The 16235-nt window shown below is 46.7% G+C and overlaps 1 protein-coding gene across 2 annotated transcripts in view; it reads right to left on the reverse strand.

Annotated features, from left to right (window-relative positions):
* qkib (QKI, KH domain containing, RNA binding b) overlaps positions 1–8306 on the reverse strand; it is a 45979-nt gene extending 37673 nt beyond the window's left edge. For both annotated transcript variants that reach the window (XM_084709576.1, XM_084709574.1), the window contains exon 1: positions 7567–8306. In XM_084709576.1, coding sequence (XP_084565702.1) covers positions 7567–7708 — 142 coding nt within the window. In that variant the 5' untranslated portion in view covers positions 7709–8306. The remainder of the gene's footprint in view (positions 1–7566) is intronic.
* Between the last annotated feature and the right edge of the window lie 7929 nt (positions 8307–16235).

Consider the following 16235-nt stretch of genomic DNA (forward strand, 5'->3'; position numbering starts at 1 on the left):
GGGAGGGGGGGCGGGACTGCTGGTCCTGGGTGGAGGGGCACTGGGCTGGGCTGGGCTGGGGGGTGGAGGGGGCCGAGAGGAGGACTGTCTTGGGTGGGGTGGAGGGAGGGGGGACTGGGCCGGGGCGTAGGAGGGGGGGGCAGCATATGGACGCCATCATCACCCCACCATGGACGCCACATGCCCCAGGGCTGGCCTGATGGACGCAGTCACAATGCCTGGCCAAGGACAAACTAGAGGAGAAATGGACTGAGCCTCTCAGAGGGAGTAGAGAGAGAAACAGAGAGAGAAACCGAGAGAGAAACAGAGAGAGAAACAGAGAGGCCTGCGAGGAGACTGCCGTACCGTCTCAGCATCAGAGAGTTACTATGACACACATCGAAAATAGACTTCCAATTAGACTGACACACCGACAGAGTTCAAATAAAAGATAGACACCCTCTCAAACTGAGCTGAAGAGAGACAGTGATGTACATAACTACTGCCAGACTCAGAGCTCCGCTGAAAATGCACCAAGAAGGACTAATCGAATTCTATACACTGTTTATTCCAAGGTAAATTGTATGACTGCAAGCAACTATGTGAACGCACGGTCACACTTGAAACACACGAGGACCGATGCTGTGAAACTAAGATACACTGAAACACTCTGTGTGTTTTGCAAAAACGATACCCCAAGTACAGAGACACAAACATCCAGAGACACAGCCTGACCATCAGTTATACAGCCAGTCGGTGATTGCATTTCTGGATGAACACACAGCTACATAGTGATGTGAAATTCCTGCAGTGCTTTGCATGCTCTGGCTTAGCCTGACATAATTGGGTTCTGGCGTCATGAGACACGCCGTTAAGGAGTTAATGGTTTAATGCCACTGAATGAAGGGCTGCAGATATCACATGGCTTTAGTGGAAGAGAGGTCGGATGTCGACTTCTGCGGTGATAGTAAAAAAAAAAATCCAGGTCCTTGCTTTATCTTTGCTTTTGGGAAAAACTGACATAAATGACCAAATATATATTTTTTTATAGACTACAGGACAGCTTCATCTTTAATATTTTGCCTGTATATTATGTTTTCCTGAAGATTTCGACTTGTCTTTGTCCTCAAAATGACACGGTTTTTGCCATCATGGGTGCAAACACAAATGAACTGAATAATACCATATAATGTGGGGGGAAAAAACTCCTTCACACATCTTTGCTTCAATGTTCAACCTAATCTCTTTGTTAATCAGAACTTTTTAGAATCATTCCTACCCATACTTAACCACCTTCAAAAGAGCAGTATAAGTTTAATATGAGCCCTTAGAGCGAGAAGATAATTGAGGTCAAGGATCGTCCATTTTTCACCCAGGATTTGCAGTGCTCTTTATCAGCATTAAACAGAGGAGTGCAGAAGGTGTCCCATTGGACAGCACCTCTGGCTGTCCTCTAGATTGAGTTTGGGCACTGCGCCAAAACATTTGAAAATCACAGAGGAAGAAGTGAGATTAAATTATGGGAGGGATCTTCAGCACACCTTGAACTTTGGGGCTGCTGACAAAGGAAAAACACATCAATCTTCTGGGTTCCCCCAGCAAACAACAATGCCTGGATCTGATCAAGCGTTAACTTTGTATCAAGAAGGAGCAGGAGAAAACAGCCCTTGGTCAGACAGTCTGACATTGTGAGCCCACAAACCGGGGAGCATGAGGCACGCACTCAAATCCTGACACGCCCCACCACACACACATCCCACCACACACACACACATCCCACCACGTACACACACACATACCACCACACGTACACACACACACACACCCCACACACACTCACACCCCACCACATACACACACACACACATCACCCCACCACACGCACACACGCACAAAAACAGGCGTGTAAAAAGAGAGCACCACTTCACCATCTATCTATAGCTGACAGAGAGTGTGAACTAAATCCCAGAGGAGGCTCCCTACAGGTGGTCCGACTAAACACAAGCGCCCTGAGTTATGGTAGAGGTGTGGGCCTTAGAACTGACACCACACACACGCAGACACGCACTTGCATAGATAAACGCGTCCAGGAACACACACAGATGGATCTCAGCAGCTACAGATGAGTAATGCCAGGGTCTGTTCCCGTTCATCTGAGACGAGACTGAAGAGGACCTTCTGATGAACATTAGGTCATGACCTGTTTTCACCGTTCAATCAATAGTTGTATCTAACATTTTCTCATGCTCTTTCCTTCTCAGTACTACATTCTCACACACACACACACACACACACACATACGGGCATGGGCACACACACACACACGGATGCACACAGACTTCTTAGGGGTAATACTGTAACCCCAGTGGATGACTTACTCAGCGTTCTATAAGAAGGGGCTTCAATTACACAGAGTGCTTTTAAAATGAGAAAAGTGAATGCATTATAGAAGTCGACACTGATGTATTCGCTAATAATGGTGGCATCGAGGGGAACATTAAATAATGACACATAATAGTGTTGAGCTCCTCTAATAGAGACAAAGTCTGCTGGAAAAGAGAATGAAACACTGTGTGTGTGAGCGTGTGTGTGTGTGTGTGTGTGCGCATACACTTGTGTGAGATTGATTCCTTTCTCAGATTAACTGTTTGCACTCGTAAGAACGATTACTAGGTTAATGACATGACCTCCCCGTGACCTTTTCTGGAGGATAGGTCAGAGAGGTGTGATCCCCAGACAGAAGGATCATCTCAAGGAAGGGGGGGGGGGGGGTTAGAGCTTCACATGACTGACCTGTGATGACCCATAGGACACAGACATGGCTACATGAGTGGACCTTTGTGGGCGAGAATGTAGACATTTTGGGGCAGTTTTAAAAGACCCTGGGTGGGCAAATCAACTTATAATACCCAACCATGCATCCCTAAAGCTAACGGACAATACAGCAAACCACATGATCCCAGATAAGACAAGATGCTGACCGCTAATTCAGTTTCATTAACCCAAAAGAGTACTCTCCTCCTGCATCCGGCCTGTTGTGCATGTCATAGAATAATGGCATTAGTCCACAATACAGGGAGGGACAGGAGCCAAGTTTCTTCTGGAAAAATGCAATTCTGACCCCCCTCCACCCAACCCACTTCACTTCCAAATTAATTAATTACTCCAATTATGTGATGAATAGGACCACTTAGTGTAATTGTGAGAAGAGCTGGAAGGATTCTCCAGTCTCTCTGGGACGTCTTGATACTTTAGAGAGGGATGGGGCGAGAGAAAGGGTGTGAGAGAGAGAGAGAGAGAGAGAGAGAGAGAGAGAGAGAGAGAGAGAACCACAGGGATTTAAATAGAGATTAAAGGTAAATAACGAGAGTACAAAAGATAAACTGGCCCTTGGATTCCAACTTTGGTGAGTCCTTGCGACCATCCCGCCGCGTGAGATTTCTCCGTCCACTTCTAAGCCTCTTCCTAAGTCCTCCTGCTACTGGTTGAGGAGCCGTGTGTATTTAACGACTCCTCTTAAGACCTCTCTTCCTGTCTGGCCAGTGACACACTAACTGTGGTGTGGAAGTCAGCTCATCTAGTTAACAGGCTCTCTAGTAAAAACAATGTCACTCAAGTGTAATTTCCCAGGGCTGCTTTAGTGCTAGCTACTGGAGTCTGGGTCCTTTATCTATAGAGCAGAGAGGATACAAAATGACACCTACTGTAGCTAATAACTCAACAAGGATAAATGAGTTGTCACACACTTTGGATACAGTTAATGTGGGCAATTAATTCTGGTAACAACAACAAATAAAGAAATGGGACACTGTGGAGAACACGCATGCATTCCAACACACACACTTACGCAGACACACGCGAGCACACGCGCGGCGACCCCCCAAAATAAAATAAAAAAGCGTTCTTCATTATTTGCTCCTTGACCTTAGGATGCTCTCGTAGATTTGTGATGCCCTTCCCGTCACACACACCCCCCGCCCGCCCGCCCGCACCCGCCGCTCTCCCCCATCCCCTTTGAGTGTGCATCTGAGCCTACGAGGAGCTGCGGCACCGACTGGAGCACCTCCTCTGGTGATTAAATTCATCACCTTTATTACAGAGTGGGAGCATGTCTGCATGGCTGGCTGCCCTCGCGGCCCCATAGAGAGCATTCATCTGCACTAACAGCAGGCTGGGTTTACGCCTCAGTCCGCGCATCAGCACGCAGGCACGGCCCGCCGGCCACGGCCCGGCGCGCACACGTATTGCTCACCGGTGACAGCCCAGGGCCGGCCTCGTCGGGGCTCACGCACTCACTCTGAAACTGTACTGACTGGAGCTACTTTCATCTGACGGATGCCACCGGAAGGTGGCTTGCTACTGGAGAATCCCCCCTCTGCTGTAGCAGCGCTGGCACATGCTAGGGGAATCCGAGGCTGTTTTTAACGGGTGGACACCGAGTCTGAGGGAAAGCTATGGAGAGACTCCATGTCTGTTTGTTGGAACCATGACTGAACAATCAGATCATTGAAGTGACTGTATCGCACGCTAACATCCAGCTATAGGGCCAAACCTCTTCTTCATGGCCCCAGATTCAGGCACGCATACACACACGTACACGTACACACACACTACCAATATAACCTAGTGAGGTACAACGTGGATATAACACAGATACACTGCACTGCTCGAACACACACAGGTGAAAGGGGATGATCCAACTCAGCCATCTCCATTGGCCCGGGCCTCCTAGCCTGGATTGAGATCTAGCCCTCGACGTCGCAATCCACAATGGCGCCGAGTCTCGTCTCCTTCTTCACTTATCTCTTTTCATCCTCCGCTGCGCTGTGCAGACGCTCGCAGCAGAGGGACAGGAAGGAAACAACAACTTGGAACTTCACGTATGATCAATGTTGCGGCCAAGCGCAAGCTGTAGACGATATTTTCTCCGCCGGTCCTCTATACCCCCCTCTTCGAAAGCGGGAGATTGCTGAGGTCTGCAAAAGCCGATGATTTAGCATCGCTCTGGTGATGCCGGCGATGGAAAAGCACAGCTACAGAAATGCAATAATGAGACTTTATGTAGCTGTGTGGACTACCCATGCCCCAATCGCATACACACACACACACACACACACACTCAGGAAAGCAGTTTTAGGAGCTACTAGGGCTGGGCTAAATGACTTCCAAAGCTTCAGATCTCAGACGTTCAGCTCACACACAGACCCACGTATGAGGATCCTACCTGACAGGAATAACTTAAACCCTAATCCTGTCCACACACACACACTGGTTGCAGGGCCACTCATGCGGAATGAATGCTGACCCTAAGCTTTCATGTGAAATGAATGCAAGATACACCCACCCAAAAAAGAAAGAAATACCAAGTGTGAAAATACATGTTGAAAGGAAAGGCACACACCAGTACATCCATGTGAGGGCGAGAGACTGCTGTTCGGATGTGACGTTTCGTTCTGCCGTAGGTCAGAGCTTAGTGTGATTGTGGAAGTGAAACTGGTGTTTTCTTGCTCGCCAGCCTCTATGTGGCTACAGGGCACAAAGTCAGAGCACGCATCATCCCAGCGTACCTCATCACTTCCACTCAGACACACGCTACTGCGACACCAAAATCACAGTTTCCGTTCATGTCGAGAAACGTGCGTCGTTTACGTTCACAAGTTGGCATGAATGCACCGTGCGATACAAAGACACTTCACCGGGTGAGAGGTGAGAAGAGGAGCCGTTGAGAGCACACACATACATGTTGGATTGGTGTCCTACTACATTAGTAGTAGATTAGTGTGCCCATGCGCCGCTCAGACGGCAGATCTAGTATCTCCATTCTACACTGCAGTCAACAATCATGAGGAAACAACAACCAAGAAAAGAGGAAGTATGACGAGAGATGCTTCTTCTGAATAACCTCACGGGTTTCTCTCGCTGGCAATTGTCCAAGTGCATATGAACATGACTTGGACCCTGGTGTGGATGCTGATCCAAATACCTTCTACTTCTACCTGCCCACACACAATATCGGGTTTCTCGAAGCAGTTCTCCATATACACTTCAGTGTGTGCATATGCAAGTGTGTTGTTATGCTTGTCATTTTGGGGGAATGGGGCTTGGGCTGTTGGAATGTCTCCTGCTGACCCCTCCCCCCCCTCCCCCCCCTATACGCCCCCTCCCTTTCTCCCGCTGTCCATCGTGTTTCCATGTGGAATAAGCATGCAAGGTTTTCCAGATGAGTGGTGCGCGCCAGATATCGCCTTGCTTAACACACAGCTGTGTTCTTCTCGGGTCCTCCGCCCTCCTCCCCACCTCTCACCAGTACTCCTGATCTCCATCAAGCCCAGATGTTTCAGCCCTAAAGCCGAGACTCGTGAGTTCGTACCCTATTGTCCACGATTAGCGGGCGTACCCAGGACAGGCTTTTGACCTCGTGAGTAGGCTACACTGACGGCAGAGGCCGGTAGAGCGAATACTTTGAGGGCGGCAGAAACTGGGTGCCTAATGAATTAATTATGTGATATTTAGGGGTGCGGTAATCAAATGATTTTGTCATAATACTTATTTGGGTGTGTCTCTGTCTAAATTACGCGATCATCACAGCTGCACAGTATTACAGCGTGCAAATGTGACATGTATCAGCTTCAGATATGACTTAAAAGTAAGGGGAAAGTAGCCTATCCTTAAAACTGGACTACCTGTGTTGATTAAAGTGATGTAAGTTTCGTTGTAGTTCCATACAAACGATTGAAAAAAAAACTAGATTTCGTCTCCCAAATAAACCTGAACGTCGCACTCATATTGGCTGAAAACGATAAGAGCCCCCTGGCGCCATATCCAGAATTGTTCACATTGATGCTGAGTTTTCACTAATGTGTGACACAAACATACTATAACCAACAAGCAAAACAAAATTTAATGAGATTAAGGTTGAGTTGAAATCCGGTTGTAACGTTATTCAATGTAAAATATTGTCATGAGAAATTGGCTATAATGACGATGACTGAGGGTGCAAGCGGACGTCCATGATGTAAGAGCGTATGTGCGTCTACACAATTTCACAGATGAACTATCAAACTTGTGGTCTCATTTTTATTGATATGTAACACTAAGATGCATCTGATTGATTACACAAATATGAACAAATGGTCAAAATATATTGAGTTTCAATTTAAGATATTCTGTCCAGAAGCTCCAAATTAATATCGATCCGTTTTAATTGGCTAGAACAGGCCACGCAAATCAATTTCAACGGCCCAATCAAAGTTTTGAGACTTCTTTCACTAGACGTGTAATTGAACTAAGTTAGGGCACCAGTTTGTTTTAGAGTGTTAGGTAAAACGGTTCTCGCGCAAATAGCATGTCATTTCAACTTTAGGATACACGCCACAATGTCCTCCTATTGTGTGTCTGCAATCATTTATTTCATTTCCGGAAAATGTAATGTAGGCAACACTCCTCCAAAAATTATTACAGGGCCAAAGCACTATCCACAGAAAGCAACAAATGATCCCAGCGTGTCCATGAGCAGATTGAGTAGCTCGTGGCCAGTGCTGCATGTCCAAGGCACATTTTTGTACACACTGTGGCAGTTTACTGTACCTTCGTCAAGCAGTCGTTCCAGGTGGTTGAAAATCCCACAGAAGTTGGGTAGACTGCTCATCAATTTCTTATCATTCATAAGCTGCATGAGATAGTCTGGGGTTGGCTTCGGCTTCTCCTTCGTTTCCATTTCCCCAACCATATTCCAAAAAAAAAACAAATTCGGCTCCAGACAGAACCACAGATGAAAACAAATAAATATGTTCACTTACGCTGTGAATTAATAAATAAATAATAAAAATAGAGTTAAAAAACTGCCTCTTGCTAGTTAAATGCAATCAAGTGTTCTGTCCTGGTGTGGCGTTCAGCCTCTTTACGCACTGCACTGCAATTCAACTCCTTCGTTTATCAGTTCTGCTGAGGACAGACAATGAACCAAAATAAGAAAGAAAAGAAAGAAAAAAAGGAAATGAAAATATGAGACGACGAAGAGGTAGTTTTTCTTCTGTGTGTTGCCCTTATAATTCCACAAGTTACTAGGAATGGATAATAAAGTCCCGCGTATACCCACTGCCCTTGATTTTTCTTTTCAAACGATTTGTCTTCTTCCTTCTCTCACTGAGCGTCTTCAGAAGGTTAAAATGTCCCTTTCCCCGAGTTCCCCAGAGCTTTCTGCGTGTTGTTATGTGTAAGTCTGTACACTGGAAACGTTCGTCCCTCCTGTCTCTACTCTCGATAACAGAGCTTTTTCAATGAAGCTGGCATTCAGTCTCAGTAACCGTCTGGCTGTGCTGCGCTTGGGCTCGCGAGCCCGTCACATGACCATAATTCACATCCGAGTCTCGCAGCCGAGAGCATGAGCGCGCGCTCCGCAGGGGCCGGGAGTGGGAGGACAAATGCGCGCACACCACTCTCTCTCTCTCTCTCTCTCTCTATTTCTCTCTCTCTCTCTCTCTCTCTCTCTCTCTCTCTCTCTCTCTCTCTCTCTCTCTCTCTATTTCTCTCTCTCTCTCTCTTTCACACGCACACACACGTACACGCACACACGCACTCACACACGTACAGCTGGACTCAGACACTAGACATATAGATGGTTATGCACCTGTCCTGTACTAAGAGAAAATGAGGGATATAAATATACTTAGGCATGCCTATGGTTACATTAAGGGGTGAACATTTTACTAATAAAGATGAACAGTGAACCTTTATATCATACATTTTTACTAAATTCACATAAATCATAGACCAGAATGACTTATCCCAGGGTGCGTCAGTGTAAATCACAACATAGACTGATAGGAAAACCAGGCATTTACCGTCAGTAGGCTACCATATATTTTCTTGAGTGAAGTATGGTGATTTTACTTTTCATGATGCATACAGTGAAAAGACATGGATATACTTTGTAGTCATATTCTTTTATATTTTACATTCTAAATGTATGTAACTAAGAAATCCTTTTTTGGGGGGAAAAACAACTAAACTATAAGTGGGAAGCTCGTTTTTAAGTCATTAAAAACATCATTGTCAGTGAGGTTGATTTAACATCAAATAATTCACATAACTATGTTAATTTCAATTAAAGCTGACTTTTTCCCACACAACAGGAATGAATTATAACTGCCTAAATTTAGACATTAAAATGTTTACAGAAATAGTTTAATTGGCTTAATGGTTTTGCCTCTTTTTGTAATGCAAAGCAGTTTTCATGCCAAGAGCTGGCTGGCTTTTATATGTATTTGGAGAGTAACAATTGCCTCCGTTCTGTTTGATGTCACTTTGCCCGCCATCCCTTTTCACGTGAATGAAAAAAACAGGGGGTAATGTTTTAAAAACACCCGGAAAACAAAGCTGGGAAGAATGTGTGAAACGGGCAGAGGGTCTGGGGGACCGAGGGGGCCGGAGGGCCGCGGGCCCAGTGCTGACAGGACCGAAACAAACGACCCACCAGAACAGGAAGGGATTGTCCTGGGTCCTTCCACTATACCTTTTCATCCCTTTGTACTGCCTCAGGCATTCTCATGGAGATCGGCTTGGACACCGAGACCTGGATGGAAAGAGAGAGAGCCCAGCTTCGTTCTCCTACGCCACTGTTTAGAGAGTGGGTTTGGAAAGGTTGGGGGGTGGAGAGCGTGTATTTATGCCCCCCGAACCCCTTCAAAAACCCACTTCCCTGCCAGTTCCAATCCCCCCCCCCCGCCCCGAATCCTCTACTCACTCACCCAGTGACGGCACCCTTGTTTGAGGGCAGAGGAATTACGTTAATGAATGCATTCCTGCACACATAGACTGTGAAACCAGGCAAAGAGAGCAGCTCGGCCTCTGTGCATCCCAACTTGGCCAGGAAAACACTGGCACCCTCAATCTCACTCCCAACTTTTCCAGCTCTGCCTTTTTCAATCTCAACCCGTCTTTCTCACAAGCTCAGCCCGCCTCCCCTTCAACACTCTATCTCTCCCTCTCTTTCTGTCTCCCTTTCTTTCCCTCACCCTCAACCAATATCTCTCTCCCCCTACAGTCCTCTCTCTCTGCCCCCCCCACCCCCCCCCCCCCATAGCCCCCTCCTAAACTGCTCCTCATTGATGGCATGTGAGCCAGCAGGGTAGAGCCCAAAATAAAAGCATCTTATACACTGATTAAACCAGATCTAGACTCCGAGGCAAAAGCACCGGGGTTGAGCCCTAACCAGGGCAACACTGCCTCAATGAGACCCAAATTGGAGGTTTGGTGAATCAACTGAGAAATCAGCCTGATGATTTACATTTACATGTGACATTGTGTGTCTACTGTACCTTCCAAACTGAATACCAACTCTGTTGGCCTGAATGGAAATCAGCCTTGCATCGTTTAAATGGAAAGAAAGGGTATTTTCTTTATACAGCTACTAACTATGATGTCACTGAGGGGAGTTGAATGAGACATCAGTGAACAAGTTTAATTGTGAAATGTGTACATTCAATTCCTTTTTTGACAAAAAAAAAAAGTACATTCAGAATCAACCAACCAACAATTAGTATTACCCATACTAGCCATTCACTGTTTACCATCTTAAAACTATGAATTACAGTAAGAAGTTAGAGATGAGATCTTATCTAAATTAAATTCAGCCATTTCCCATGCCCCCGCAATTGTTTTGATATTCACACCAACCACTTGTAGTAGTGGTTGTTTGGTTTGTTTAGCTGATTCAAGACTGAACGCTCTTACTTATGACAAGGAATGGAGAGATTTCTCAGTGTGCCATGCTCACTACCGCAATCAGCCAGTCTCCAGGTTTTTTCGGTTAACGGGTTCTTTGTATTAGGAATCTGCCGGGTGCTAATTTGACGCGCTGTTGAGATAAAAGGGGGGACTCATGTTAGTTTCAGCATCAGAGGATCGGAATGCAGGCTATTTAACGCAGGAGTCAGACAATCCCCGCGCCTGGGGACGGCAGCTAGCCCCCGCCCGCGCACATCGGCTAAATAAATAGAGAAGTAATTAACAGAGCAGCGAGAGGACAGCCATTACTGGCTGGACGTTTCATTACAGCTCACGCAGAAGGGATATGGAGGGTGAGAGGAGACAGAAATACAAGCAAACACATGGGAAGGGAGGTAATGGTTAGTATAGGAGAAAAGAGAGGCAACGAGACTGAGATAAAGAGACAGATGAAAGTAAAGAGAAAAAAAAGGGACAAGACCAGGAGCAAAGGGATAGAGATTAAGGGGTAAGGGATTTGTTAACAAGCATGGCGTGGTCAGGGCTTCAGGGCAAGAGTAATTCGATTCCTGTCTGGTCTGTAACACGGACTTCAAGTAAATTACAAACATGAAAATTCTGAAAAAATTCAGTCCCTTCAGTAGGCTAGTCATGGGTGTGATAGAACACAATAGCATAGACCATAAATACAGTACTCATTCTGTAAGTCTGAGAACAAGGTTAGCAAAAAGACACCCAAAATAAATTACCAATTGATTAATTTCATGGTAATCTCAGCTACATCAGCCTTAATACACCTCTCAACACTCTTTTCAGCATGTTTTGTCTAAGAGAATAACAGGAACACTATTGCCCGACTACACACATGCCGCTCTCACTTCAGATAGGTCTTTATGGTAATACAACAAACTACATTTTTCAGATCAGCTAGACGTTGACAAAGGCAGACAGCAACAATCCTTCCTCTTTCACTTCCCCAGCCCGATAGATATGTCGTATGCTGACATAGGAGGTGAAACAGGGAGAGGAGATGAGGTGAAGAGAGTAAAGAACAGAAGGGAAGAAGAGAGGACACATGGGGACAGGAGAGGAGGTGAGACCAGACAAGTTAAGAAAGGGAGGAAAGAGAAGAGAAGCTTCATGACTACTTCTTCAATCCAAACTCAGCACTTGTTTTCAATATCTCCCTTTGCTTCATAGAGCCTTCATCGAGGGTTATTCACTTGATCTTGAGAATAAAGAGAACACAATCTTCTCAAAGTTGCGTGGATGCTATGTAGGTCTCAGTGTATGAAGGCAGAGTTCATTAGATGGGCGAGTGGAAGTTGTGTGACGTGTGTGTCTATTTTCTGAGAAAGCCTAGGTCAGAATTGAAAATGTAAAGGCTGAAGACCCTGGACAGTGTGATTTGTGAAGGGAGAAGATTCATAGAGTTTCATATACTTTAGATTTTGGAAGATGTTAGTGAAAGCTGTCTGCTGTACAATACAGTTTCACCCATGCTTGACGTGGGTAGGAGGATTTATGTACAATTGTATATCATGCAAATCCCAAACTTGGGTAAGTTGATATGCAACAATGTGTAACCACGGATCAATGTGTAAGTGTGTGTATGTGTGTGCGCTAGGGTTTGAGTGTGTAGGCTTAGTATGTGTGCGTGTTCGGATATGAGTGTGCGTCTGTGTGCGCATTTGGGTGTCAGTGTGTGTACAGTCACAGTGGACAGTGACTCCACGGCCGGAGGGAACAGAGAGTGCGATTGTTTCGCTGCGAGGGGAACACAGTGCCGCCATTGTGACCTATAGGAGAAGGGAGCGGAGAAGCGGGACACAAAGACAATTAGCGTCCCTCCACAATGGAGACAGCACCACAACGGGCAACTTTCAAGTCCAAACACAAAGCCAAACGCAGTGCCTGTGTACCACGGAAAGAGGACAGAGACAATCACTGTGTCGTGTCATGGAGCCCACGGCTATTCACCTCTGTCTATTGTATGTGTGTGTCCCCTCCACCCCCCACCCCCCCTCCACCCCCCCTCCATCCCCCACGCCCCACCCAGCCCGTCTCTCGCTCTGGCTGCTTAGCACAGAGATTATTGGTTGAAGTCTGGTTTTCCATTTGGACCATTTCAGACAGTGTGAAGAGCGTTAACCAAACCTGAGTTGACCTGAGAAATTTGCAGAGCTGACAAATAGAGTACTCCCAATAAGAGTGGACTGAAAGAGGAAAAGCTATATGGCTTTGGCACCAAATATTCTTTACAGATCAAAAAAGGTATTGGTATGAAAAGGGGGGCACAGAGCCCACCTTGTCTGCTCTGTGACCCCCTATAACTGGTCCTGTCCAGCTGGCTGCGATGTGCCAGATAAGGGTCCCAGGGAAGTCCAAACGCCTCTGTTGTTTTGGTTGCAGTAGTCTCTCTATTCATCCCATTCTGAACCCACGTCCGCTGTGGCAGTGGAGCAGAAGAGCGGCAATGGAGTCTGTGGGCCAGTGAGCTCCAGGGCCTGGCTCCAGGGCCTGGCTGCAGGGCCTGGCTCCAGGGCCTGGCTGCAGGGCCCGGCTGCAGGGCCGGGCAGCACAACAGCACCGGGGACTGTCGGAACAGAAACTGAACCAGACCAGATTGGTTGATGACTGACACTGACTGTAAAGAACTAGATCGTTTTGGACGAAGAACTTTTCTGAGACTAAACCGTTATCAAAGAGCTTATTACAAGTGAACCCTAAAGCTGTGTTTTACTGAACTTGTCAGGTGTGATGGCATCAATGAAACCATGTATTATGCCCCTCTGACTGGTAAACCAAATTCTCAATGCCTATTCATAAAACTTTCAAGCTAACCCTAATAGTTATCCTTCATAGGTTACCACAGCATGATTATACTGGCAATTTTTGTCCCTTTCACATCATGGATGCCTTTGAAAATATGTAAACTTTGATGAGATGGGGAAGAATTGCAAACCCAGGTGGTCTGGATAGACTGAGAGGTTCAATGAGGGGTGAGGATGGGGTTGGCTGCATCTGAAACTTGGGACTGTTCTCGAGGGGGGGGGGCTCTCTCTCCTCCATGTTCCCCATGATCCCTCCTTCCCCACCTCCCTCCCTCCCACTGCCCTGTGCTGTAGTCCTAAGCCTGTCCAGGCAGGCCAATGGTTTGAGGAGCACCACAGGTGCAGTGAAGCATAGAGAAACACACTCTCGTTCTGCTCGGCACACATTCCCCACCCCTCACAATCCAGCCCTTGCGGCTTTCCCTCCGACACATGCACCTCCCACACACACACACACACACTTCCCCCCCCAACACACACACACACACACAACCACGCATGCACTTGCTGCTATCCACAGTGAGGGGGCACACCCTCATGTTTCACCAGGGCATTGCATCAGATGTCTCACATACATCACTTACAGTGTGTCTGTCTGTTCGCAGGCTGACGACACCATGCATCCTCTGCACTTTTAGACACTCACGGCTTTCAAAAAGAGACAATGCACAGTTAACCCTGCGAGAAGGACGGAGACCTTGAGGGACGTATCGAGACACGAGGAATGTTTCCACCTCCAACTGTTTGGGGAGGATCGATGGAGGGCAAAGTCTCGGAATGAATTTGTTAACTGTCTGTTGTGTTTGTGTGTCGATTGTTCCCTTCTCTCTGACCACGTCAGGTGGGATTAGAATGGGTCAATGGCGGACGCAGGGCCACTGCCCTCCGGGTGTCAGACCCCGCCCCACCCTGGGACACCCCCTGAGTCGTTGACCCGGCTGCACGCAGCATCTCTCTGTGAGGTCTGTCTCAGCACTGTGTTTGAATCGATATCCCTCTTGCTCGCGCGCTCTCTCTCTCTCTCCCTGCAGGAGAGACCATTTTTAGCGTTCAGCCAGTACCAGGATCCTAACCCTGGAAGGCCCTCATTAAGCTCCAGTCTGTCTAGCCCGCTTGAGAGAGGAGCTGCCGCTGCGTGTTGTCTTTATTTCCACCTCTCTCCCTTCGACCATCTGTACAGAATGTTCCACAGCAAGGATCAGGGAGGGGAGAGCGTGGCCTGGACTGGCAGCTGTTCTGTGAGCTCAGGGCTGGGGCCCAGCCCCACAGACCCTGATGGCTCCCACAGGCATCCTCAGCCTGGACTCTCCGAATGAGGGGGGCTGGAGCGAGGGTTGGAGGGAGGGAAGGAGTGAAGATGGAGGCAATGGGGTAGAGGGATAAAGAGGGTGCTGAGGCACCGATAAGTTTAATTGGGATTAGCCTAATTAGGCAGTTGTCATACCTCAGAGTGGTCCTGGGGAGCTGTAGAGAGTAACGTCAGACAGGTGGGCTAGCAACCTACTCCAGAGACAAGGTCCAGCTGCCCTGTCAGAGGGGGAAGGTTGATGATGATGATGTTGTGGAACTAAAAAACAATATACATAACTATCTAATCCAGAATATCCTGTGCTCCATTGGTTACAAGGTATAGCTACAAGTCTGTGTTTAACCTTGGCCATGATTCACAAAAGTTGTTGGTCGTGACGTTCACTGCAGAGCTAATTGTGGTCACTGTGTTCATGAACTTTACGTATCAGTATGACCCGGACTGACTGCTACTGCAAGGCCAATTTGTAGCTGTTACTGTGGTAGACTGGTGTTAGTGAGGTGAGGTGTTTTCTGCATTAGAAAACAGGTTGCTATAAGCCTAACAGGAATGGTTGAAATATAGTGCACATACCTGTATATTCATATTTATTTTTAGAAAGTTTTCAACTTTGTCAATTCTTTGGTCAGTTCTAATCATGATGAAAATAAAATTCAGGGGAAGAAAACAACACCAGACGTTTTGACACTCCCTACAAATATAGCAGTTTAATTAGACAATACAGACAGCACAATAACTGGGTCTGCATGGTAATTATATATATGCCTTATATATGTCAACGTGTGAAGAAGTGTATGCCATGACTGCCTGACACTATACAAAACATGCCCTGTGCCTTGGCTAATGAGCATGATGAAAGCTAAAGGTTCCTTGCCCAGCAACCTCACTATGGAGATGATGTTGAAATGCAGTGGAGAGAAAATGAGAGAGAGAGCGAGAGAGAGAGAGCGAGAGAATGAGAGAGAACATTAACAGAGGCATAATAATAAGACAACCTGAGAAAGATTCATTAGAAAGTGAGATTATGTAGGGGTTTTTCTGCTAGACAATAACAAATGCATTAGTCAGGGCCAGTGCACAAAAAGGGAGGGGAACACAGCAGCTACTGTGCTGTATCTCCTCATGGCTGATAACTGGCTCTAAATCCCCAAACTTATTTCGAAAATGTCGGGATTTTTGTTTGTTTCATTTTATTCTGTTCTGTGTGTGAACATGTGATCTAAATCCTTGGATCCTATAGGAATGCTTTACATTTAGTCATTTAGCAGATGGTCTTATCCAGAGCGACCTACAGTAAGTACAGGGACATTCCCCCCGAGGCAAGTAGGGTGAAGTGCCTTGCCCAAAGACACAACGTCATTTTGGAACAGCGGGAAATCAATCCG

Source organism: Hypomesus nipponensis, chromosome 11, assembly GCF_054491055.1.
Source record: "Hypomesus nipponensis isolate SF chromosome 11, ASM5449105v1, whole genome shotgun sequence".
Lineage (NCBI taxonomy): Eukaryota > Metazoa > Chordata > Actinopteri > Osmeriformes > Osmeridae > Hypomesus > Hypomesus nipponensis.